Below are 26,208 nucleotides of genomic sequence, written 5' to 3'. Positions count from 1 at the left end.
TTATGGCTGACTCCATTAAGTCATTCCTTATTTCATATACAGTATCTCACAAAAGTGAGTACACCCCTCACATTTTTGTAAATATTTTATTATATCTTTTCATGTGAGAACACTGAAGAAATGACACTTTGCTACAATGTAAAGTAGTGAGTGTACAGCTTGTATAATAGTGTAAATTTGCTGTCCCATCAAAATAACTCAACACACAGCTATTAATGTCTAAACCACTGGCAACAAAAGTAAGTACTTTTTAAAGGGGGGTGGGGGAGTTTACTAAAACTGGTGCACACAGAATCCGGAGCAGCTGTGCATGGTAGCTGATAAGCTGCTAACTTAAGCTTGTTCAATTAAGCTTTGACAATAAAGTGTACCTTCACATTGGAGGCGGGTCTGAAATTGTGATTCAAACCCGCATTTCTTTGCAGACGAGGGCAATTTGGAAGACATCTGTGCAGCTTCACTGCCCAGATGTCTATGAAAATCGCCCCCAAAGTTGCCAACAATAGTGTAGGAACTACTTTTGGAAATCGATATAGTGCTGCATGTGTGCATCACAAAGTTTCGGATGGTATGGTTGCCGGCAATAAGCTGTGAATCGGCATGCGATTTGACATGTCCAATCACCCCGATGGGAACAGGGGCTCAAACCTTCAGTTTTAGTAAATCTCCCCCTAACTGAAATGTGAATAAATATACTGCAACTGGGTTAGACACTCCAGGAGAATGCTTAGGGTCTACTGTAATGTCCCCTAAGAGATACCTGTAAAACTAAACGATAGGTCTCTGTGTAGCAATTGGAAGGGGCAGTCCTTAGTCCTAACTCATCAGCCGGATAGCATTGGGGCCCAGTTTTACCGTTGGTGCACATGAGAACAATTCCAGTCAAACCTACAGGCAACAATAATGCTACTAGGCAGCTGTGTAGTCCGATTCTAAAGGTCTCAGTATCTCTAGTAGCAACGGGTAGTGACCGTAAGGTCCTCTCACCAGACCCAGCGACACAGAAGCAGTGGTCCCTCTGGTTAGGTGTCCACTCACTTCTGGGTTCCCTGGAGCAACTATGGTCCTCAGCACAACATAGACTGAATCCTGGCAGCGGCTTAGTCCCTCAGCACACTGGTCACACCTCCCTCTCTCCTGGGAGGGTCACACAACACAGGGCTTAAGATCCTCTCACTCTCTTTACCCACCCTGCACTGCCCTCTTACCAACCAGTTTTCCTGGGAAAAGTCCTGCTCTTTCCTCCTCCCTATGCAGGGCTTGGTGGGGCAGTATTTCACACCCCATTACCTTCATTTGTGCAGCTCTCCTTTAAGACTATATAACCCATGACCCTTTGTAGCATCAAGTCTTCTTGTCGCTGATTGTCCACTGTTGCCAGGGGGAAACTGTGGCTGCACCCCCAAGTCTTCTTTCCCCTCACAGATCTCACCACTACTGACAGGAGGGAGGGGGCCAGCAGGGGATTCCACACAGCCTAAAATACAGTCGCTCTGCACACACACAGTCCAGCCATGGGGGGGGGGGGGGGGGTGAAGGAGGAAAGAAGGCAATGGAGCACACAGTCCTCTTCTCCAGCAGGCAAGGCATCACCTATACATAAAATATACATGCAGAGTTCTAATGTGTTTTCTTAGAGAATTATTTTTTAGGAATATCATAAAGGTGTGTCTGTGCACACTACTGCAGATGTGTCTGTGCATCTGCAGTAGAGCTGCACTATTAATTGTTAAATTGTGATCTTGATTCAGCCCCCCATCATGATCTTAGCATTTCCACAATTCATACAGTGCAGAGTCGTTCTCTGCTCACTCGCAGCTGTCAAACATTTGCTGCTCTTTTTTTTTTTTTAATCAACATTGCTTAGCACTGAGAGATAACTATAAACATTGTATCGTTTGGTTCTTTTAGAGACCAAAGGGATGAACTTCCGTCTGTAAGTGAGGCCAGTTTAACCACCTAAAGATTAAGCCTTTTTTGACACTTGTTGCTTACAAGTTAAAATCTGTATTTTTTGCTAGAAAATAACCTAGAACCCCCATTCAATATATATAGCACAATTCCAAGCCGTTTTGCTGGATATGGGTCCCCCTGGGTTACCGCCAGCAACAACAGCACATTTAAACATGTTTCTCCAAGTGTGAGCACTGAGACAATGACCAGTGCAGTATCTTTGGGTTTCTGTATTCACCTTGCAACCTGGATAGGAGAAGGGATGAGTGGGACACTCCTTAAACCGAACCACTCACAATTTGGCGGGGACACTTAAAAAACGCTATTTGGCTCTGACTTGACGCTGGCTGAATGCCTATCAACGCTGGCTTGATGCTGGTTAACGCTGGACGGATGCCTGTTAACACTGAACTGACTTGTGACTGCTTTCTGACTAAAGAAGTCCTCTTTGAGCTCCCTTAAGCACTCCTTGCTGAGGTAGCTACTTGTATACACTGCTGCACTGCTTAACACTTCAGGGCCCACACCGGCGCCCCTTTCTCTCAATTATCTTCAGGGCTTAGACACAGGCACCCCCTTTCTAAGCCTCCTATCAGTTAGTTGGCTCCCGGATCCTTTTGACCTTCTGGAGTGGCCCCCTCTACTAGGAAGAGCCCTGGGCAGCTTTGAGTACTCCCAACACTGTTTTTCCTGGAAACTTCTGCCCAGCAGCTCCACTCGGTCAGCAACACTCTGGATCCTTTCCTGCAGCTCAACCTCCAGTCTTCTAGGCCGACTGCCCAGGACACCCTCACTTGCTCTGACAGTCCGTCCGCCTCCTCCTGGGACTCTGCTTCCCGCTAAAGACGCTCTGTCACATGCTTCCCGCAGACTTGTATCCAATCCCAGGGTGCATTGCCGCAAACTCTGCCCACTGAGACCGCTATAAGCCCTAATGCGCTATTGGCCAGGTTTCCTCCACTGTTCAATAAGAGCCTTCATTGGATACAGTGGGGAGACTCCTCAGACTCAACAGACCCCACCTGGAAACATATGACAGCCTAACTGAATGACCAGGCCCCCCTGATAAGCAAAGAGGGCCAATATATACTTTTCCTAGCACCTACCAAGGAGGGTGCTATACACCCATATATATAATTTTTAGCAGAGACCCTAGACCCTGGAAAATAAAATGGCGGTCGCTGCAGTATTTTATGTGACTCTGTATTTGTGCAGCGGTCTTTCAAACGCAATTTTTTTTTCGGGAAAAAATACACTTTTGGACCATTTAATAGACCATTTAAAAAAAAAAAAACTATACAGTAAGGTTAGCATTTTTTTTTTTTTTTGTAGAATGTGAAAGATGATGAATCCCTGAGAATCGTGAGAGAATCGTAATCTTCATTCTAAGCAAAAAAAAAATGTGATTCTCATTTTATCCAGAATTGTGCAGCTCTAATCTGAAGGTTCCATCCCATCTCTTTCCTAACAGGATTCCATGAGTGAGAGCCTACAGACCTGCTACAAGTACCTGAATGAGACAGGCAGGAGCTACGCGCCAGTAATCCAGGCTGTGAAAGGGGAGCTACGGTGAGAGTATTTCTCTGTTTAAAAAAATAAATAAAATAATTCCCACATTTTCCAAAAATAATGCTTTTCTGTCCAAGTCACTCAGGCATCCGTGCCCTAGCATTGATAGGATGTCATCTGATAGGGCAACTTAGGCTCTAGGCTATCAGTGTTTTTTTTTTTTTTTTTTCTTTCCAAGTAGCTGGAAATTGCACCCTAGGATGCCAGGAACGGAAGTAGCATGTATAGCACTCTCCCAGATAGGCTGCTAGGGAAGTTATATAAATTTAGTTCTGTTTGGCTTCACCGTAATCAGTGGAGCAGTTTGTGATTACTTTGGGCTGCTCTGGGCTCTGCAGGCTGTGGGTTTGATTGCTTCATCCTGTCTTCTGGAGAATCCCAGAATATAGGGAGTGGGAGGAGGCAAATCAGCAGCCATAATATTTATGTTGTCTCAGCCAGTCCTTGTGGGAGGGTGCCTAGAAGGTGGCTGGGGGAGTGAATTAATAGTTTGGAGGAGCCTGAGGAAACTCTGTTATCGTCCAGAAGGAGCATAGTTGAAATTATAAACATGTAACAAGCGCATAAGCCACACAATTAAGCCAAAGTCTGTATGGGTCCATAAAGTCTTTATAAGTTAGATGGGAAGAAGAGTCCAACATTTAAGGCAGCCATCTAGAAACCAATGAGCCAGGGGTTCCAAAGAGCTGAGGATAAGGAGAAAAAGAGGTGCCTCTAAGTGTAGACTTGTAAACACATTTATTTAATAAAAGTATGCACTCACATCTAAAAATCAGAAGGTACGCATAAAAGACCCTCCTGGAGGTTCCAAGATAGGTGGGTGGTAGGTAGTGTCATCCAGTCTGTGCAGCCACCCCGCTGGGACTCACTCCTCTTCATCGTGGCCAGCAGTGGCTGCGGAATAGGAGCGAGAGCGAGGCTCGGAGTCCTGCGATGGAAGCGAGGCTTGGTCAGCAGTCGTATGTGGATGATGTCACTGGAGATGCAACGCGTTTCCGAGTTTGCGTACTACTGGGGGGAGGCAGCCGCGCTCCTTCTTCACAGCGGTGACATGGATGAAAGCTGGGTCAATTTAAATAGCAAATGGAGGGGGAGGGGGGAGGTGTGTATTGGCCGAGAGGGGGCATGTAAAACCGTAATCCCTCTCAAAAATCTAACATGGTCAAACATATGAAACATAATGTGAAAATGGTATAAGAATGCAGTAGATTGGGCAATAAATTCAGCAAATGTGTACTGTAGTATAATAATCAAGCATATAAAACATGATATGGGAATGATATAAAGAAATACAATGAATTGAGCAAATATGTACTATGGTATAATGCTAATAGTAACCAATACCTATATATAAACAGGCAGAGTGTGACCATAAATTGAGAAGGAATAATGGGATTACTTATATGGATAAATTATGAAGGGGATTAATAGGGGTGATAAATCCTAACTAATAAAGAATAAAAAATAAAAAAATGAATAAATAATAAAATAAAATGAAATTATTTAGAAATAAACTAAATATAAATAAAGAAAAAAAAAAAGGGAAACTAAAATAATAAGGTAAATGGGGATAATAATGTAGACTATATGAATATATGGTTGTTCAAATATCTAAAGAGTATTTTTACACTCCAGACATAAAAATCTAAAAAAATATAAAATAGGATTATATATATATAACTGTAGCTCGCAATATAGTGGCAATTTCAATGCCCTCGTTGAGGCCGCCAGGTGAGATAGAATCCAGGGAATAAATCCAATATGTTTCCCTGGCGCATAATCTCTTAAACCGTTCAGCCCCAGCGAGGGTCCTGGGCATTTGTTCAATTACCCATACAGTAAGGCCCCTGGTGGATCCCTGGTGAGCCTCAGCAAAATGTCGAGGGATGCTGCGTTTGTCCTTCCCTAGTTCAATGAAGCGTCTGTGCTCCCCAAAACGTTGACGAATCGGTCGAATGGTACGACCTACATAAATCAGCCCACATGTACATGACAGGCCATATATAACAAAGTCGGGTGAACAGTTGAAAAATTCACCTAACTGAAAATTCTTTCCTTTTTGTATGAAAGGAAGTTTGGCCGTGTTGGACGAAGGAACACATTTTACACAGAGCTTTCAGGCACTGAAACATTCCTTTCAGAGGAATGAGGATTGGTACAGCAGTAGCAGGAGTATTGGATTTAAGTTTACTAGGGGCCATTTTATTTTTTAGACTCAAGGCTTTACGAAATGTCACCCTAGGTCTCTCGGGTATAATGGTTTTCAAATGGGGATCTTCCTGTAGGATATCCCAGTGTTTAGCCAAACATTTTTCCATTTTCTTATGCTGGAAATGGTACGTGGTCGTGTACGTGGAAATGGTACGGTGTTCTAAAATTTCATCGGACCCGTGAAAATTCCGGACCCTCGTCACTTTCGGTGACGCTACGTCACCACCAGCTGGTGCGACAGCTGGTGCGAGCCCCGGTGCGCATGCGCACAAGACATTTTCCAGGTCCGAAGAAATTTTAAGACTTAGAGAACAGCTGACTGAGAGGAGGCGGGGCTGAAGCACCGGGTATGTGCGGTCCACCAACTCCACTTCCGGGTCTATGCGTTCCAGACAGATCTTTTTTTTGTTGTTTTTTCTTTTCTATCATTCCACACATTTACACACAATCCCTTTACCTCAATGGAATGGAAAGGCGGGCACTCCCGATGATGCATTTCCCATGATGCATTTTCCCTTTCTGCTTAATATAAATACTAATTATGATTATGATGAATATTAAACATTTTATTATTTCTCTCGGATGTGTGTAAGGGAATGTGTGTAAATGTGTGGAATGATACAAAAGAAAACAACAAAAAAAAGATCTATGTCTGGAACGCATAGACCCGGAAGTGGAGTTGGTGGACCGCACATACCCGGTGCCTCAGCCCCGCCTCCTCTCAGTCAGCTGTTCGCTAAGTCTTAAAATTTAATCGGACCTGGAAAATGTGTTGTGCGCATGCGCACCGGGGCTCGCACCAGTTGTCGCACCAAGTGACGAGGGTCCAGAATTTTCACGGGTCCGATGAAATTTTAGAACACCGGTGTTCCGTTAAAACACCCTACCCATGAAAATTCCCTACCCTCCTCCCTTCCGGTGAGGGTACATCAGGCATCAGCTGAGCTGCTTCCCAGTGTGCATGCGCGCACAGTAAATGATCTCGGTTTCCGTGAAAAAGCCCTACCCTCCTTCTCAGTCCTTAAAGCGGCGGCTTCCCGTCAAAATACCCTACCCTCGTTCCCCGACAGGTCCAGAAAAATTTAAAAGTGCCTCCTAACGGAAGAAAGTGTGTGTGTGTGTGTGTGTGTGTGTGTGTGTGTGTGTGTGTGTGTATATATATATATATATATATATATATATATATATATATTTTAAATTTTCCTCCATTAGGAGACACTTTTTTACATTTTCCTCGACCCGCCGGGGAGCGAGGGTAGTGTATTTTCATGGGAAGCCGACATCATTTGCTAACCCAACGCTTTAAGCACTGGGAACGAGGGTAGGGTTATTTCACGGGAAGCCGTTGTAACGTTAAAAAAAAAAACCCTACCTTGTGAAAATTCCCTACCCTCGTCACTTCCGGTGTGAGCCGGAATGAGGGTAGGGAATTTTTCAAGGGGTAGGGTTTTTTAACGTTACACCGGTCACGGTGAAGAGGAGTGAGTCCCAGCGGGATGGCTGCACAGATTGGATGACACTACCTACCACCCACCTATCTTGGAACCTCCAGGAGGGTCTTTTATACGTACCTGCTCATTTTTAGATGGGAGTGCATACTTTTTTTAAATAAATATGTTTACAAGTCTACACTGAGAGGCGCCTCTTTTCCTCCTTATAGTTGAAATTATGCCTATGTTCACTGAGGTCCCAGCTTTTGCTGAGCTGGGGGGCCTACTTGCTGAGAATCACTGCAGCTATACAAGGGATTTTGCTGAGGATCCAGTCTGGAAAGTTCACTAAGGACAGACAGTTGGATGTTGGAAGGTGACATCCAAGTATTCAGGGACACTGAGTGCAGACCTGTGTGCAAGATTCTGGTGACTCTTGTTGCTGCATCCCCTTGAGCATCAATACTAAAGTTTGCCTGGCCTGGGACATTGCATATGGTGTCTCAGTGCTGTCTATTTTATTAGGGGGGGGGGGGGGGGGGGGCTACCACTGAAAGTGGTTCCTAAGTGTAGCTACAGAGTAAAGAGTGCCTTCTTGTTACTGCTCAACATTTGTTGGAGTATCCCAAAGCTCCCAGTGTCCTAGCAAAGTTTGTTTAGCAATAAATATCAAAAATGCAACCCCCAGACTGTTTTTGAGCCAGATGAGTGAATGCCGCTGTATGCCTGGCTGCCACTGCACTAGTAGGGAAAGGTACCTGTGACAAACCAGCATCTCCTACTAGGGTAGTGCTACACATGTACTAACGATTTAACAGAAGTGGTCATCACTAGAGGGTGGAGTGAAGAGATTGCACTATTAGATTGTAAGGAGCGGTCTTCTGTCTGTATTCCTTAGGCACATATTCTGTATCTTCTATGTGATTCTGAAAGCTATGGACACTGTGGAGGATGACATGACTATCAGTCTGGAGACCAAGATCCCCATTCTGAAAAGCTTTCACAATCTACTGTACCAGCCTGATTGGAGGTTCATGGACAGCAAGAAGTATTCCCGCCAAGTGCTGGAGGATTTCCCAACTGTGAGTAATGCTAGGGACTAGTTTGTAGTGAACTCTATTACCATGCAGCCATTGCATTATTTGTCATTTGAAAGCATGTTTATTGGACTATTCAGTAGATCAAATCAGCACAATATATGAATTGTTGGTTGTTAGTTGTGAAGTGTCCTCCTATAGTAGTGGTAAGTGCATTGCCTCCTTACAATGGCGGTCACTAAGATCGGTTTATCATGATGGTTAAAGGTGAAGTGCTCCCTTATAGTGGTGGATAGTGGTGAAGTGCTCCCTTACATTGATGGTCAGTGTAAGGCCACCTTACATTGGTGGTTAATGGTGAAGTGTGCCCTTAAACTGTTGGCGCTATATAAATCCTGTATAATTTTATTATTATTATTATTAAAAATAATAAAAATATTATTATTAATTGTAGTGTTTTCTTACATTGGTCATCAGTGGAGGAGGAGCAGTCTCACTGCCTATCTCTGCATTTCCAGGACACACTTCCATACCTCCCTTCTCTCCATTTTCAGGATTCCCTTGGACTTCAGGTCCGCAGGACCTACTGCCAATACTTCTCAAATCTCTGCCAGTACTTCCAATGGTGCTCGCAGCTGAACTTCCAGAAACTCTTACTCTCTCAATCCCTGCCAAGATTTCCAGTGGTGCTCACAAATACCCTGCCAGGACTTCAGTGGTACTTGCAAAATTCCTACCAGAACTTCTAGTTCCCAAAAATGACGCTGTGTCCCTTTTGATCAAAGGAGTATTTACGATCCACCCCTGGAAGTGGGTGGTGCTGTGTCTTCTTACTCTGTTATGTGCAAAGGAGCTGTACTACACCTACACCACTGATTGCTTGTTTCATTGCTTACCCAGATTGATCTGGCTACATTCTTGTCTGCTGACTGTCCAAGAATGTACCCTTGTACCTGTCCAATCTTATGCCTGCTGCCTACTCACAACCTCTGTTTAGATCTGACTACTCCTTTGCCCAAATGTTTTGTATACAGTTTCCACGCTGTAGCCTCCCTGTCCTCACTCATCCCTTGATGGGGCAATCATGAAGGCTGGGACCTGATTCCAGCTTTCAGCAAAGATCCCTGTGAGCCACTAGGGCTCCTGACCCATCTCCACCATCAGGAGCTTTGGTGAAGACCAACTGGTGCTTACGCTCTGTGTGTCAGGTGAGACTGCACCACCTGCCAGGGGGTATTGCTGTAACAACCCCCTTACGTTTTTGGCCAATGGAGCAGGCCCCCCTTATATTGGTGGTCATTATAGCACCCCCCTTAACTGGTGGCCAGTGTAGACGTGACCTCTTAGATTGGTGGTCACAGGATAAGCTCCCCCTTACATTACTCATCAGTGGTGTAGCGACACCTTGACTTGTTACATTGATGGCCACTGGTGAATTGTCCTATTTCATTGATGATCAGAGGAGAAGGGCTTCCCTACATTGGTAGTCAGTGGAGACTTGCCCCTGCTATATTGGTCATCGAAGAAGGGCCTTCTTACATTGATTATGAATTTAGATGCCCCCCCCCCTTATATTTTTGGTTGGTAAAGAAGGGCCCCTTACATTTATTGTTAGTGGTGTAGTGCATTTATGGTCAGTATACTGTCTTTTACATTTAGTCGTTTGTGGTGTAGTGTCTACAACATTGGCAGTCATTATAGTAACTCCTCACATTAATGGTCAGAGTAATATTACAAAACAGCTAGTCTCTAAATGTATTAATTCAGCTGCTAGAAAAAAAAAATGGAACCCTTTGAAACTCCTACACTAAGTGTAACTTTCCATAGTTTCCAAGCTTTTCTAGGAAGCCCACACGTTATGGTGTCCCCTTCCCAATGAGCATAAGAACAAAAATGTTTTAACTGTGTACGAATACCTTTTTTTTTTTTTTTCTTAATCGTACAGTACAGGACATGGGTACCTTTAAGTCTTGACCATGAATTTTATGCTGCCACTTTCAGATAAAGATACCGGCAAACAAAAGTGTTCAGACAGGTCATGTAAACCTCCCACTCCCAGCAATCCTCAGTTTTTTGCTAGTGTCCTAAGGTGATGACCTCTCAATGAAGAGCAGGTTTCTGGCTTATGATTCTGAATATACTGGAAGATTAAAGCTTGATTCTTCACATGTATAAGGCCTGTCTCCGGCTGGGTGCACTGATACCACTGAGGCAATCGCTTCTGGAACAATCGCCCCTCTGCGTGTTGCATTCAGCCTAGTACAGCAATGCAACATGGTTTGATTTGCTGCAGAGTGCTCTATATATCCAATAGCTTCAGTCCCTGAAGACCTTCGTGGAGGAGTGAGCAAAGCAGGGAATTTCCACCTAGTAGTCTATCCCATGAGAAGGTGCCTAATACCTGGTGTGGTAAGTCCAGGCTCTGCCCCTTTCCCTGTGAGGTCATCCACAGCCCTCTAATGCCCAGGCCTCCATCTTGGGGATAGTCCCCGTACACCAGGTTCTTGCCTTGGGGATCATGGGGGGGGGGGGGGTGGGGGTTCGAAAGCTTAGCCCAGGAGCAGTGTGTTACAGGTTTGCTGCAACACTTTTAAATAAGGATGGACCAAACGACCCCCTGTTTAGTTCGCACCAGAACTTTCGAACATCGCAAAAGTTCTGAACAGAATAACAAACCCTATTGAAGTCCATGGGACCTGAACTGGAAAATCAAAAGTGCCCATTTTGAAGGCTTATATGTAAGTAATTGGGAATACAATGGTTATGAGGGTCCGGGTACTGCCCTGGGGGACATCTTATCAATGAAAATAAAGTTTGTAAAAAAAAAAAAAAAGTCATTTTTAAATGGTCAATGATTTACTGATGCCTAAAGTAAAAGCATCAAAATGAGAAATCACAATAAGCATGAAATTACTTTCAATATAGTGCCTGGGGGGTCCCTTAGTCTACCTGTAAAGTGGCACATCTACTGTGTATGGAAGCTGCTGCAGAAAAAATGGCATTTATAAAGCCAAAAAATTACCTTTTGGATAGACTTAACAGGTGAGGAAATTTTTTTATTTTAGGTGTTGAAGATGCCTTCAATCGGTAACCCTATAGAGGTACTCTTGATGAAAGCAAGAATTGGCCTTGCTGTCAAATATTGAAATGATATGCACCTGTCAAACAGGTGCGGAAAAATTGGTCTTTGGGTGTTACTTGTGCCCTTGAAACCTACACCAAACAAATTCTTCCAGATGAAATCAGCACCCACAACACTAGGCAGCCTAGAAGTCTTGCTGAGATTCCACATCCCAAAAATGCCTAATCAGTGACATCGGCATCAGGGGCTTCATAGCTGCTGGTAATCCAGGACTGATTTTTTTTTTTGATAAATGTCAGATGGTCCACAGAGTCTGTGGACAGATGTGGTCGGTTATCAGTAACCAGCAGCACTCAATTCCCATTTGGAAAGCCTGCTGGATGCAGGGCAGCCCAGCAGCTCCATTGCATTTTGGGCAAGTTCTGGCTAGTGGTCTATTCTTCCAGTAACCCAGTGGATCGTCAACTGGAAAGCTCTCCATCTGTTTTCTCCCCTAGGTAATCGTCCACCATATGATGCAGACGCTGCGGTTGGGATGTGGAAGCTGAGAGCCCTGTGTGGCGAGGACTAAAAAAATTGTGACCTGCATCACCTAGTGTAACGCTCTGGGTTTTAGCTCAAGGATACTGGATTTGCAGCTGCAGAATTCCACTCAGTAGTCTTGTAGAGATCTTGTTAAATCACCTGATCCAACTCTCTTGACTCATCATAGTGGTTCAGCCTGATTCAGTATGCACATATACAAAATGATGTTGCAGGAGTGATAGTAATTATGCAAGTAGCAGTGAAATGTTACACTGAAGGTATAGGCTCTGAGGAGTGATAGTAGATGATGATAAGCACTCAGATAGTGATGTTACAGGAATGATAGTAGATGATGATAGATAGCAATCACAAGAGCTAGCAATCTAGTCTAATCAACAGGTGATAGATAATAGCAAGCAAGATATACAGGTGTTGCTAAGCTTAGTTCGGTAATGCAGGTTGTAACAAATAATAGGCACAAGAGCTAGCGATCTAGGTTTAGAAATGCAGATGGTAGATACTGGAGAGCATGTATCCTAGAGCTAGCAATAGTTCTTATAATGCAGGTATAGATAGCAAGCGTTGTTGATAAGAGGGGGTCCCCTGTGGGGTACTTATCAATAGCCAGTAGTGAGGGAGTGTAGGACAAGGTAGCGAGGCTTCGGTCAATCCAGGTATAGGGTATGTAGCTGGAAGATTCGGCAGCGTCAGGTTAGGCAGGTATCAGGAGCGGTTGCACGAACAATGTGTGAGTGCAGACCGTCAGTTGAAATAGCCGCTCAGTGCGGCGCCTGATGATGACGTCAGCACTGTTAAAGGAATACACACCTTATATGCGTTCCACCTACCTGAGTGATGGAACGAAACCCGGAAGTGAGATGATAGAAAGGCACTGAGAGTGCCAGGATCTTACACCTAGGCGGTCCCCCTTCTCCACCGCTTCTGTTGGTCAAGAGAGGGAACTACGTTTTCCACGACACTGTAACCTACCAGAGTCGGGATGAGTTTTGAGACTTTCCCCTTGTAACGTTGTTTAAGGAGGGTTGCCAACCAATTGTGATCTTTCGCCTTTATGCCACGTATTCTTGGGTCCTTTCCCAAGCTTTGAAGCATGAGGGAGCCCATGCACAGCAAGATTGCAGAGGCATGAGGAGCAGACTCCTTGGGGTCACTGAGGGTTACAGTATCTGGAACTGCCTCCTCCCAGCCAGGCACTACTCCCAAGGGTTCTGGTGATGGAAAACCATCTGTTGAGGGTTGATGTATATCTCCCTCTGCTCCAGTGCCTCCAAAACTGCCCAAATCCTCCTCCTCCTCCCCCTCCTCCTTGTGCATTCTGTGGTATTGGAAGAATGGTGTCTGCATAAAGAGGAGGAAGAGAGTCCTCCTCTTCTGCCCGCTGCTCTGCCTCGAGTGCCCTGTCCATAATGCCATGCAGAGTCTGCTCCAGCAGGAACACAACAGGGATTGTGTCACTGATGCATGCATTGTTGTGGCTCACAATCCTTGGGGCCTCCTCGAATGGTGACAGTGCATGAACCTTTTATCAGCAGCCCTTGGCGTGGGGAAGAAAATCCAAGCCGGCCTGAGGCTGTCGTTGTGCCATACTCACACAGGTACTAGTTGATGGCCCTCAGACGCATGTGCAGCTGCAGCCAGTTGAGTTCCACCTGGTGGGCATGTCACAAATCAGGCGGTTTACGGGCAGGTGGAATTCCTGCTGAATTTCAGCCAACTGAGCATTGGCTGTGTATGACTTCCTGAAATGGCTACAGACTCTTCTGGCCTGCATCTTCCAGCCCTGGGTACCTATTAAGGAAATGCTGCACCACCAAATTGAGGACATGTGCCAGGTATGGCACATGTATCAACTTTCCCTATCTAAGGGTGGACAGGAGGTTTGTGCCATTATCGCACACCACCATTCCTGGCTCCAGCTGGCATTGTGTGAATCCCCTCTGCAAGAATCTCTGCTCCATTGTGGTTCCTGGACCCTAGACACACCAACTGGATCACTGCATGGCACCTTTTAGCCTAACTCATTGAATAGCCGCCTAAACACTTAGGGGGTACTTGTGGTTCATAGGACAGTTCAGCAGAGAAGGGCATGGAGAAGGAGGAGGGGGTAGAGCTGACAAATCTTGTATCATCACTACTAGCTGCATGGAGATGTGGTGGCAAACAAGCTGCAGCACTGAGCCCGGTCCTGCATCCTTCCGAATTGCAAGCAGAGTTACCCAGTGTGCTGTGAATGAAATATAGTGTCCCTAACCATGCTTACTGGACCACATGTCAGCAGTAGCGTGGACTTTGGGGCTGACTGCCTTGCCCAACGATGCCACAACATTCCCTTCCACATGATGGTACAGAGCTGGAATGGACTTGCGTGAAAAATACCGACTGCGGACCTTCCATTGTGACACAGAACATTCTGAAAATAAACGGCAAGCTTGCATTTTAAAGCTGGGCATGTGGGTGGCAATGACTAAGTATTGTTTGTTTTTTTTCTCGCTGCAGCACATTGGGTTGAGAAATTTGCAGGCTATAGTCTACAGCTGGTGGTGTGCTAATGGCAGATGTGCTGCAAGGACCTGGGACCCCCTGCACTATACCATCATCCCTGTCAGTCAAGGCTGCTGAGAGGTCATGAAGTATGGTGGGGTAGACTGAGGTGAGTAAGGATGAGGAACAGAATTGCATCCCTTTTGTGTGGCTTTCAGGTGCTCTTGCCAATGGGCTGAGTGGTGGGAGGTTAAATGTCTTGTCAAGCAAATGGTACCCAAATGGCTGGTGTTTTTGCCACACTTGATGTGCTTGAGACAAAGTTTACAAAATGCAACAGTGCAAACGGCTGCACATGTGCTAAAGGCCCAGACAGCTGAGCTGTGGAAAGGGTGGCGGGAGATAACAGCACCACAATGTGATGGAATAGGGTGGCTGTTCTCTAATCCTCCATGATGGCAGCCTTGTTGGGGTTTTGCTTTACCCTCACTTTCCTCCTCTGCTCTATCCCGCACCCAAGTCGCGTCAGTGACATAATCATCAATAACCATCGGCAATTTGTGTAACAGTGTTCTCTCCTCTCTCTAGGCTCATGTTCCTACCTTCCTCAACCTCAGAACCAACATCTGAATCAAGTGATGGCTGTGCATCATCAAGGAGCAAGTGACTGACGCTGTGTTCAAATTACTCAGCTGACTCCTTCATTCCTGATGCTGGTGCTATGGCATGAATAGCTGTGGACAAGCAGGCAGATTTAGCCACTTTGGCAGCTGCAGTGGACTGTGCACTATTCTCTGCTTGGGTGACGGAGGATGAGGATGGTTTAGTAAGCGAGTCCACCACCTCCTCTGCATGCTGTGGCTGGAAAGCATGGGCAACATCACTAAACAGAGGAAATGATGCCCTGCTTGAGGACTGACCACGTCCACCTTTGCCTGTGGACACATACGCTGCTGGCCCTCTCACAGTTCCATGGCAATGTATGCTTCTCCTTGTTAGCTTCCCAGACATGATGGGAAGGTGCTTATTAACAAAATGTAATAAAGATGTGGAAATGTGTACATGGATGCACTTTAATCAATGGAAAGTAGTGTTTGGTGCACTTTAACCTGAGTACTCACTACACAGACACACTCCACCGACACACTACAATATACTGCAGTAAAACTGCAGTAAGGCACAGAAATATACTTTGTTAAACATGCACTAACACACTGAACTATAATTCAGTAAAACTGCCCTCACAAAACAAACTTACACAAAAGTAAAATTAATGGTCAGTCCCTACACTCACACTAGATAAAAAGTGCAATCCGCGCAATCAAAACAATACTGAATAAGAGACTGCAAAATGTATAGTGCATAAATATCCGGCTGCCAGTGGCGGCTGGTGCTCCATCAGTCGGGGGGCGGCAGACGGACCCCCCCCAATCACTCCAGCCTGCACCACCATATCCCGCCTCCATGCCAGTTTACTTACCTTGCTTTGCGGGACTGACAGGCAGCGGCGGCGACAGCTTCCCCCTTAGTCTCCATGTTCCCTCTCGGTGGCCGTCTCCTCCCTCCTTCTTGGCAAATAGGATGCCTTCTCCTTTCGGCCAATTGGAAAACAGGTCTCAGGACCCGCTTCCTGATTGGCCGGCAGGAGAATCAGTGTGGCAATAGTGAATATTCATTCACTATTGTCACGCAACTGGGTGAGCTCAGGGCGCAGTGCTCTGAGCCCCGAGCACACCCTTTTTTTGAAGCCTATTAGATCCTCTGGCTCTAATCACGTGCTTCAAAAAAAAAAAAAATCCCCCATGGGAATCCATGCATCCAGCGCCCTGCATGTAGATTAGGGGGCCGGGTGCATTGGATGGGGGAGCGGTGCTCCTGCGCCTCTAATGGACGTGCCACCATTGCCGGCTGCCAACACGACTACTTCATATAATGAATGTCTATGCAAGTCACTCCGAGGTCGGCCCGAAGTAGTACAGGACCTTTTTTCTAAGTCGGAGCGACTTGTGTCGCTCCTATTAGAACGGGTCCTGTAGCTGACAAGTCGCCTGACAAGTCGCATTAGTGTGAATGGAGTCTAAATGTGCATACCACTTCACATAAACATAATAAATATCCAATAATGCTGCACCAGAAAAAGTGCAAATAGTGCTACCAATTAATAAGTTAACAATACAAACATCAAAAATAAATCCGTGATGTGCAAATATAGTCCATGAAGTGCAATAGGTACAAAGTGCTGACCGTAATAATTTGTCAATAAATGACATAAAAAAATTGAACTGATAATGTTAGTCCATATAAGATAAAGTGATATTCCCCGTGGGTGATACTTCAGTGCAAAATTCGCAAAACACAAAGTGCTCTGTGCTTCAACACCAGCCTTACTGATAAGCCTCTCACCTCACTATCTGACCCCTGATTTACCAGTGGGTTAGTTTAAGCAGTTCCTCAATGGGGATAATTCCAATCAGGTGTAGATCTCTGGCTCTAATCCCTCAGATCCCTCTCATAGAAAAACTATGATGATCCACAAATAAAGCAGAAAGAAAAATCTAGTGCTCTCCGTAAATTGAAAATCACTGTACAGTTTATTCAAATAGTATGTACTCACAAGATCGGCACAAAGGCTGTGTGAGCTTTACAGACATCAGATGGCTCTCATGGCCACAGTCTGACACGGACAAACAGGCTCCGCCCCTATACGTGTTACAATGACTTCTACAGTAGGGGTGGAGCCTTATAAGATCAGTGCATGAATATAAAGGCCTGCATCAGGGACGTAGATATATATCTGTGTGTGTGTTTGCCTCTTTACCTTGTGTGCTCCTCAGGCTAAAACTGCAGTGCAGAATTTCTAGGTATCTGAAATTGTGGGAACTGCTGGCTAAGTTTGTTGATTGAGGTGCTGGGTGCTGAGTCTTCTATAATTGCTGTTGTGGTAGCCTGTTTGGCCCTGACTGTTCACATGTAGCAATTTCGGATTGTGGGCAGAATATCCCTGTGATTCCGCTCGCTGCCACACCCAGATTCCAATCCAAATCGCACGGCAATGCTGGCAAAATGCAGCACATGTGTTTGTGTTCTGTTCATTTTTAGTGACACCAAAATGTGGTGTGGTTTTGCTGTGATTGTTGAGTGATTTATCATACAAGGATCCAAAACCACACCATGTTTTGGTGCCACTAAAAATGAATGGAACACAATCACATGTGCTGTGTTTTGCCAGCATTACAGTGTGATTTGGAATTGCAGGCAGAATCACGGAGATACTGCTAGCCCGTGATCCCAAATCACTACATGTGAACAGGGCCTTAATGACGTTGACTAAGGCTGGGCTGAGTCTTCCATTGCTGTTGTGATACTGTTGCGTCTCCCGGGTGCACCGCATTCTAAGTATCTTCTCTTTGTCTGTATGTATGGACTCTGCAAAGTACCACTTCTCTTGTCCTGTATGCCTGTTTAACAAAAAAACAGTGTGTGCTTTGCTGCTTCCTTACACAAGATGGTGCCCTTTTGCATCACCCCAGTAAAGATCCCAAATTGCTACATGTGAACAGGGCCTTAATGACGTTGACTAAGGCTGGGCTGAGTCTTCCATTAATGTTGTGATACTGTTGCGTCTCCCGGGTGCACCGCATTCTAAGTATCTTCTCTTTGTCTGTATGTATGGACTCTGCAAAGTACCACTTCTCTTGTCCTGTATGCCTGTTTAGCAAAAAAACAGTGTGTGCTTTGCTGCTTCCTTCTACAAGATGGTGCCCTTTTGCATCAGCCCAGTAAAGATCCCAAATTGCTACATGTGAAAACTCAGGGCCTAACAGGCAAACACAACCGCAATTATGGAGGCCCCAGCCTCAATGTATTTTATAGGAACCAGGAAGCCCAGGTTTTGTTTAACCATGTCTCTAGACCCTCCTAATCTAATGTTTTGCCACACCCACTTTTTTGCTGTTTTTTTTTGTGCCACAAGTCACTTCCTTCCTATCATGTCCCTCCTTCTCAGAAGCTCGGAAGTTGTGAGGTATGTTCTGTATGCAGTGCTGTAGTTTGCTCTAGGCCAACAAGGCCCGGGCCTAGGGCAGCACTTTGCAGGGGGGCAGCAAAAAAGCCACCCCCTTCACCTGAGACTCTATTGGCCACTGGTTGCTAGAGCCACCTCTCTCATCCCTTCCTCTCTTTCTCACCCCCTCTTCTCTCTCTCTCATCCCCCCTCTCTCTCTCTCATCCTCTCATTCGCCCCTCTCTCTCTCTCTCTCATCCTCTCATTCCCCCCTCTCTCTTTCATCCACCCCCTCTCTCTCTCTCTCTCTCTCTCTCTCTCTCTCTCTCTCTCTCTCTCTCATCCCCCCTCTCTCTCTCACCCCCTCTCTCTTTCTCTGTATCTCTCCCCCCCTCTCTCTCTCTCCTTCCCTCACCCACCCACCTCTCTCTCCCACCCCCCTCTCACCCCCCCCCTTCTCATGAGATCTCAGGGGTTCATGCTGGGACTTGTAGTCCTTAAATTTTGGAGGGAGTCACATCCGTCTAAAAGGAAGGAGTGGGGCAAATTTACATTGGGGGGGGGGGCACCCAATTTTAGTCTTGCCTAGGGCAGCACAAAACCAAAATACACCACTATCTGTATGTATGAACAATGCACCGTGCCGCTTCTCTTGTCTGGTATGCCAGGTTAACAAAAAAAATCAGCGAGTGCTTCCTTCCACAAGACGGTGCCCTTTGCACCTGCCCAGTAAGATTGGCTATTACAGTGCACCACCCTGCGGGCAGTCCAATGGCTGAGGGCACTGTACACTGTGTTCAGGTGAGGGGGGGGGGGGACACAATAGCACAGCTGGGGAGATTGCTGTACTAACAGCAAGTTTTAGTACAGTGATCTGTCAGTTTTTTTCCTTCAGCCAGTGCCCAGCTTTAGGCTGGACAATAGCCAACCAAACTGGGCAATGTTTATAAGAACTGGAAGAAGGCAAAACTGAAATCAGGCTCAATTTTCAAGAGGATCTGAGAAAATAGAATTAAGAATGTGATTTTTCCTTTTTCCACTCTTTTTTATTTTGGCGCAATACGTTTTTTTTATTAAAAGACTTATTACCTACTGCTGAACCCCCCCCCCCCCCCCCCCCAGAACTAAAATGTATCTATGGCCCTGGCCTGCATATCCAGAAGCCTCCTCCCACCAATCAGTTACCATTAAGGAATCAGCTGGAACGATCACAGGGTCGGACGACTCCGCCCAATGACGTTCCCCCAGAGTGATTCACAAAAGCCTGAGACAAGAAGTGCCGCCCTTCTCACATTACATCGGGTTAGGCACACACAACGTCCGGAGCTGCGACTACCACAGCTGATCGGCACCACTTCCTGTCCCAGGATATCAAATCAGATAATAAGCAACCGCTCATCAGAATAAAATATAATATATATATTAAGATATTAATCTCTCAATAAAACACGGAGCCTGTCAGTCCTAATAGACTGCACACTGACAAGAAGTATTACTGCATATACAGTATCTCACAAAATGTTTTTGAAAATATTTTATTATATCCATGTGAAAACACTGAAGAAATTACACTTTTCTACAATGTAAAGTAGTGAATGCACAGCTTGTATAACAGTGTAAATTTGCTGTTCCCTCAAAATAGCTCAACACACAGACATTAATGTCTAAACCGCTGGCAACAAAAGTGAGTACACCCCTAAGTAAAAATGTCCAAATTGGGCCCAAAGTGTCAATATTTTTTGTGACCACCATTATTTTCTAGCACTGCCTTAACCCTCTTGTGCATGGAGTTCACCAGAGCTTCACAGCTTGCCACTGGAGTCCTCTTCCACTCCATGATGACATCACAGAGCTGGTGGATGTTAGAGACCTTGCGCTCCTCCATCTTCCATTTTAGGATTCCCCACAGATGCACAATAGAGTGTAGGTCTGGAGAGATGCTTGGCCAGTCCATCATCTTTACCCTCAGCTTCTTTAACAAGGCAGTGATCGTCTTGGAGATGTGTGTTTAGGGTTGTGATCATGTTGGAATACAGCCCTGCATCCCAGTCTCCGAAGGGAAGGGATCATGCCCTGCTTCAGTATGTCACAGTACATGTTTGCATTCATGGTTCCCTCAATGAATTGCAGCTCCCCAGTGCCGGCAGCACTCATGCAGCCCAAGACCATGACACTCCCATAACCATGCTTGACTGTAGGCAAGACACACTTGTCTTTATACTCCTCACCTGGTTGCTGCCACACACGCTTGCCACCATCTGAACCAAATAAATGTATCTTGGTCTCATCAGACAACAGGACATGGTTCCAGTAATCCATGTCCTTAGTCTGCTTGTCTTCAGCAAACTGTTTGCGGGCTTTCTTGTGCATCATCATTAGAAGAGGCTTCCTTCTGGGATGACCAATTTGATGCAGTGTGCGGCGTATGGTCTGAGCACTGACAGGGTGAAACCCCACCCCTTCAACCTCTGCAGCAATGCTGGCAGCACTCATATGTCTATTTCCCAAAGACAACCTCTGGATATGAAGCTGAGCATGTGCACTCAACTTCTTTGGTCGACCATGGTGAGGCCTGTTCTGAGTGGAACCTGTCCTGTTAAACTGCTGGTCTTGGCCACTGTGCTGCAGCTCAGTTTCAGGGTCTTGGCAAACTTCATTTAGCCTAGGCCATCTTTATGTGGAGCAACAATTTTTTTTTTTTTCAGATCTTCAGAGAATTCTTTGCCATAAGGTGCCATGTTGAACTTCCAGTGACCAGTATGAGAGAGTGAGAGCGATGACACCAAATTTAACACACCTGATCCCCATTCACATCTGTGACCTTGTAATACTAACGAGTCACATGACACTGGGAAGGGAGAATAGCTAATTGGCCTAATTTGGACATTGTCACTTAGGGGTGTACTCCCTTTTGTTGCCATCAGTTTAGACATTAATGGCTGTGTGTTGATTTATTTTGAGGGGGCAGCAAATTTACACTGTTATACAAGCTGTACATTCACTACTTTACATTGTAGCAAAGTGTCATTTCTTCAGTGTTGTCGCATGCAAAGATATAAAAATATATTTACAAAAATGTAAAGGGTGTACTGGGGGGGGGGGTTCCTGATGGAATTGGCACAGTCTGGAACTGCATGTATGCAAGGGGAATTCCTGGCATTGATAGAGATCAATTTTTACATTATTCCATTAAGCAGCACTTTTTTGTGGCTCTTCTTTTTGGACTATACTCAGCCTCTTGGGCCCTTACTAAGGTGGTTGCCCCGATCCTCATACTGTTCTGCTCTCAGAGAATTCATATCCTTCACTATCTGGACATCTTTCCACTAAAGAATCCTTCCTCACCAGCCCTGGCGGTTGATGTGATGAGGACAATAGACACTTCAGAGCTTCAAGTGGATCCTCAACCCACAGAACAAGCTTGTAGTATCTGGGCCTAGTCTTGGACAGTGCCCAAGTCCGGGTGTTTCTTTTCTGGGAAAGAGTGTTGACCCTCCAATTTCTTGTCTGGCATTGGTCTCCAAAAAGCTTCCTGCAGGCCATTTTTGCATGAGGGGGCTGGGTCTCATTTTAGGCACTGATCTTTGCTTAGCTTTACTCCAGCCCTCCAGCCCTCTAGAGCTCAACTGACTGTGTGGGACAAGCTCCCTCAGTCTTTGGACAGACCCTAGACGCCAATGACCATAGGCAGTGATATATCTGATCTGGTGACTGACCAGCCCTGTGCTGGAATCAGGAAAATACTTTCTCTCAATAATGTCTTTCTGAAGATTGATGCCAGCCTGTTGGGCTGAGAGGGTGACTAAGGGACCTGGTCATCAACATCCTCAAACTAAGGGCACTTGCCTATATCTGCTGCATTGGACCAACCGGCCTTAGGCAGTCAACAAAGGAATCAGTTGGACAATGCCACAGCAGTGACTTATATCACCTGAGAAATGTACCTAATTTTGGCCTAGGCCAAATTACACATTCTAGCCTTGTCCACATTCCTGAAATAGACAACTGGCATGCCTTCTCAGTCATCAGGGCCTGGTTGTGAGGGAATGGTCTCTCGACTCCAAGGTGTTTTGGAACATCTATCTTTGAAGGGAACGCTGAATTTGAGATCTGTTGCCAATTCCATCATGCACCTTCCCTCTTCTTCTTCAGATGTTTCCTTGGCTGTACAATCAAGATGGAGGGCAAGCCCAAGTCCTGAGAATACTGGGCTTGACTCTTATTCCAATACCGCATAAAGCTAGAAAATCAACATCTCGCAAATTCTATCATCGCACTTGGAAGGCTTACCCCACGTGGTGCAATTGTAGCACCCTCCTGGGTAGGTGCTAGAGAGAGAATATAGTTTTGGATCTTTTCTGGTTACCAGAAGGATTGCCAGGTAAATCTATATTGTCACCTGCCTGCCAAAGAGTAGGATCTGCTAGTGAGGTATGTTCATTGTGCTCATGTGCAGCTCAGTTTGTCTGAAGTTTTTCACACTGGTCCAAGTGTGTGTGTAAACAAGATGGCAGATGCTGGAGTGAACCGGAGCACAGGGGTTATCCCAGGTCTTGGCGGGGAACCTACAGAACGGACTGAATTGCAGAATCTGACCCTGTTGGACACAGGGGTCTGATTGATGCCCAAGGGATGTCTGGTCTTGTGCAGCAGAGGGGACATGGAGCATCTTGGACTGGTATGTAGCAGATGCCTGAATGAGTTCATGCAGCTGCGAGCATGGGACCAGTGTTGGCACTGTGGAGATAATGGAGGAAATCAAGAGCAAAAGAGGGGCCTGGTGTTAAGAAGCCATTTGGGACTTCCTGTATGTCCCCAAGCCACATCAGAACCAGTCAAGCCTCGATTATCGGATACCTTCTTGTCAATCAAGACGAAATGGAATATGGGGCGGTCCATCCACACTGACTGGGTAGAGGTCCACTGCCCAGATGTAAAAGGCCAAGCCTGGGCCATCAGTATTCTGAGTCCTGAAGGCAAGATCATCCACATACCACCTCCTGACCACTACTACCTGAGGTGTGCCGAGTTCTTGCTTCAGCTGAAAATTTTGAGTTACAAAGGGACCAGTAAACCTGAAGAATTTGTTGTAGCTGTTGAAAAGTGTTGAGATACAGAGGGGCTAGCGTGCCTGAATAGTCCCTTTGATACTATGTTGCTGTTAGGGCTGAGAGCCCTTTTTCCCAAACCCCCCTTCCCTTCTATCCTTGCAAAAGAAGATGGGGATCAGCGAAACTGCTACAGTTTCTTCACCTGTGAGGAAACTTTTGCCCCAAAGAACTTCTCCTGTTAAAGCCAGGGGCTGCTAACTGGAGGGGGTAAACCCCTAGTTCAGAGATACCCTGCTAAAGGACACTTTATGAAGATCTTTTTGGCTATGTGCCACCACCATTGCTAACAGAAGTATTGAAAAAGGACACTTTTTGTGAAGATACTTTGTTTAAAGGACACTTTGCGAAGATCCTTGTGGGCCAGAGTAATGTTGGGAGAAACTTTGGCCGGGTTGCTAATCTGTGAGAGAAGGGTAGTGGCTCATTGCCTCCTCAGAGAGAGGGATGCCAGAGTGAAGGATCCCTTGAAGAGTTCCTATGCACAATCACAAGTAAGGCACGCTTTTCTGAGGCTTCAGCAATAATAGCCTGCCACCAGGAGAAGATGTGTTGCCTCGGTGTTACAAGAAGGACAATAAACACTAGCCGGGTGGACTCCGCACTTTATCCTAACTTGTGGGTCAGACTAGGATAGGAGAAAGTCAGTGCCCTGGTGATTGAAAGGGACTGTACCTATTGCTAGCCATTTGGTTCCTAGACGGAAACAGTACAGATGTGTTTAGTCAGATTGGCAGGATTGTTCTGTTTTTGTCTATTACAGGTTTACAACAGAACAACAAGTCAAGCGTGCCCTTAGGGGGTTGGATGCATTGGAATTCTCTATGGAAATGTTAGTCAGAGATTATGCAGGTGAGATGGTCGCCTCTATGGACAGGGCTGTCTCACTGTGAGTATGTAGGATGTGCAGTTGCTATGTGCTCACCTTTTTCTTTGCAGGCTGGTGGAGGATCCTTGGGCCTTTGAAAGGTCATTCACTATTCATTTCATGTATATATGTACAAACGTTCTTTGTAGCATAGTTGGTTAGGATATTCAACCTTTTCCTGTCAGACAGATTTTTTGGTCTAAATGCACCCGGTATATGTGTAAATTTATAAATATTGTACAGCAGAGATTTATATATCGTCAGGTCCATAAATTTTGGGACATCAACACAATTATTATCTTTTTGGCTCTATACACCACCAGTCCACCACAATGGATTTGAAATGAAACAAGCATGATGTGCTTTAACTGCAGACTCTCAGCTTTATTTGAAGGTATTTATATCCAAATCAGGTGAAAGGTGTAGGAATTACAACAGTTTGTATATGTGCCTCCCACTTTTTAAGGGACCAAAAGTAATGGGACAATTGGCTGCTCAGCTGTTCCATGGCCAGGTGTGTGTTTATTCCCTCATTATCCCATTTACAAGGAGCAGATAAAAGGTCCAGAGTTAATTTCAAGTGTGCTATTTGCATTTGGAATCTGTTGCTGTAAACTCCCAATATGAGATCCAAAGAGCTATCACTATCAGTGAAGCAAGCCATCATTAGGCTGAAAAAAACAAAACAAACCCATCAGAGAGATAGCAAAAATATTAGGTGTGGCCAAATCAACTGTTTGGAACATCCCTAAAAAGAAAGAACGCACCGATGAGCTCAGCAACACCAAAAGACCCGGAAGACCACGGAAAACAACTGTGGTGGATGACCGAAGAATTCTTTCCCTGGTGAAGAAAACACCCTTCACAACAGTTGGCCAGATCAAGAACACTCTCCAGGAGGTAGGTGTATGTGTGTCAAAGTCAACAATGAAGAGAAGATTTCACAAGAGTGAATACAGAGGGTCACCACAAGATGTAAACCATTGGTGAGCCTCAAAAACAGGAAGGCCAGATTGGAGTTTGCCAAACAACATCTAAAAAAGCCTTTGCAGTTCTGGAACAACATCCTATGGACAGATGAGACCAAGATCAACTTGTATCAGAGTGATGGGAAGAGAAGAGTATGGAGAAGGAATGGAACTGCTCATGATCCAAAGCATACCACCTCATCAGTGAAGCATGGTGGTGGTAGTGTCATGACATGGGCATGTATGGCTGCCAATGGAACTGATTCTCTTGTATTTATTGATGATGTGACTGCTAACAAAAGCAGCAGGATGAATTCTAAAATGTTGTGGGCAATATTATCTGCTCATATTCAGCCAAATGCTTCAAAACTCATTGGATGGTGCTTCACAGTGCAGATGGACAATGACCCGAAGGATACTGCGAAAGCAACCAAAGAGTTTTTTAAGGGAAAGAAGTGGAATGTTATGCAATGGCCAAGTCAATCACCTGACCTGAATCCGATTTAAGCATGCATTTCACTTGCTGAAGACAAAGCTGAAGCGAAAATGCCCCAAGAACAAGCAGGAACTGAAAAAAGTTGCAGTAGAGGCCTGGCAGAGCATTACCAGGGAAGAAACCCAGCATCTGGTGATGTCTATGCGTTCCAGACTTCAGGCTGTAATTGACTGCAAAGGATTTGCTACCAAGTATTAAAAAGTGAAAGTTTGATTTATGATTGTTAATCTGTCCCATTACTTTTGGTCCCTTAAAAAGTGGGAGGCACATATACAAACTGTTGTAATTCCTACACCGTTCACCTGATTTGGATGTAAATACCAAAGCTGAAAGTCTGCAGTTAAAGCACATCTTGTTTGTTTCATTTCAAATCCATTGTGGTGGTGTATAGAGCCAAAAATCTGACTGTATATATGTGTGTGTGTGTGTGTGTGTGTATATATATATATATATATA

General features: G+C 45.3%; 1 protein-coding gene across 1 annotated transcript in view; it reads left to right on the top strand.

Moving 5' to 3' along the window:
* Window positions 1–26,208, top strand: part of LOC309551584 (squalene synthase-like) — a 112,684-nt gene that overhangs the window by 21,807 nt on the left and 64,669 nt on the right. The window contains exons 2-3 of the mRNA XM_082252223.1: window positions 3,425–3,522; window positions 8,062–8,245. Coding sequence (XP_082108349.1) covers window positions 3,425–3,522; window positions 8,062–8,245 — 282 coding nt within the window. The remainder of the gene's footprint in view (window positions 1–3,424; window positions 3,523–8,061; window positions 8,246–26,208) is intronic.

Source organism: Pelophylax lessonae, assembly GCF_965119305.1.
Source record: "Pelophylax lessonae genome assembly, chromosome: 3".
Classification (NCBI taxonomy): Eukaryota; Metazoa; Chordata; class Amphibia; order Anura; family Ranidae; genus Pelophylax; species Pelophylax lessonae.
The sequence above is the reverse complement of the archived record's forward strand: the minus strand, read 5'-3'. Positions and strand labels throughout refer to the sequence as shown.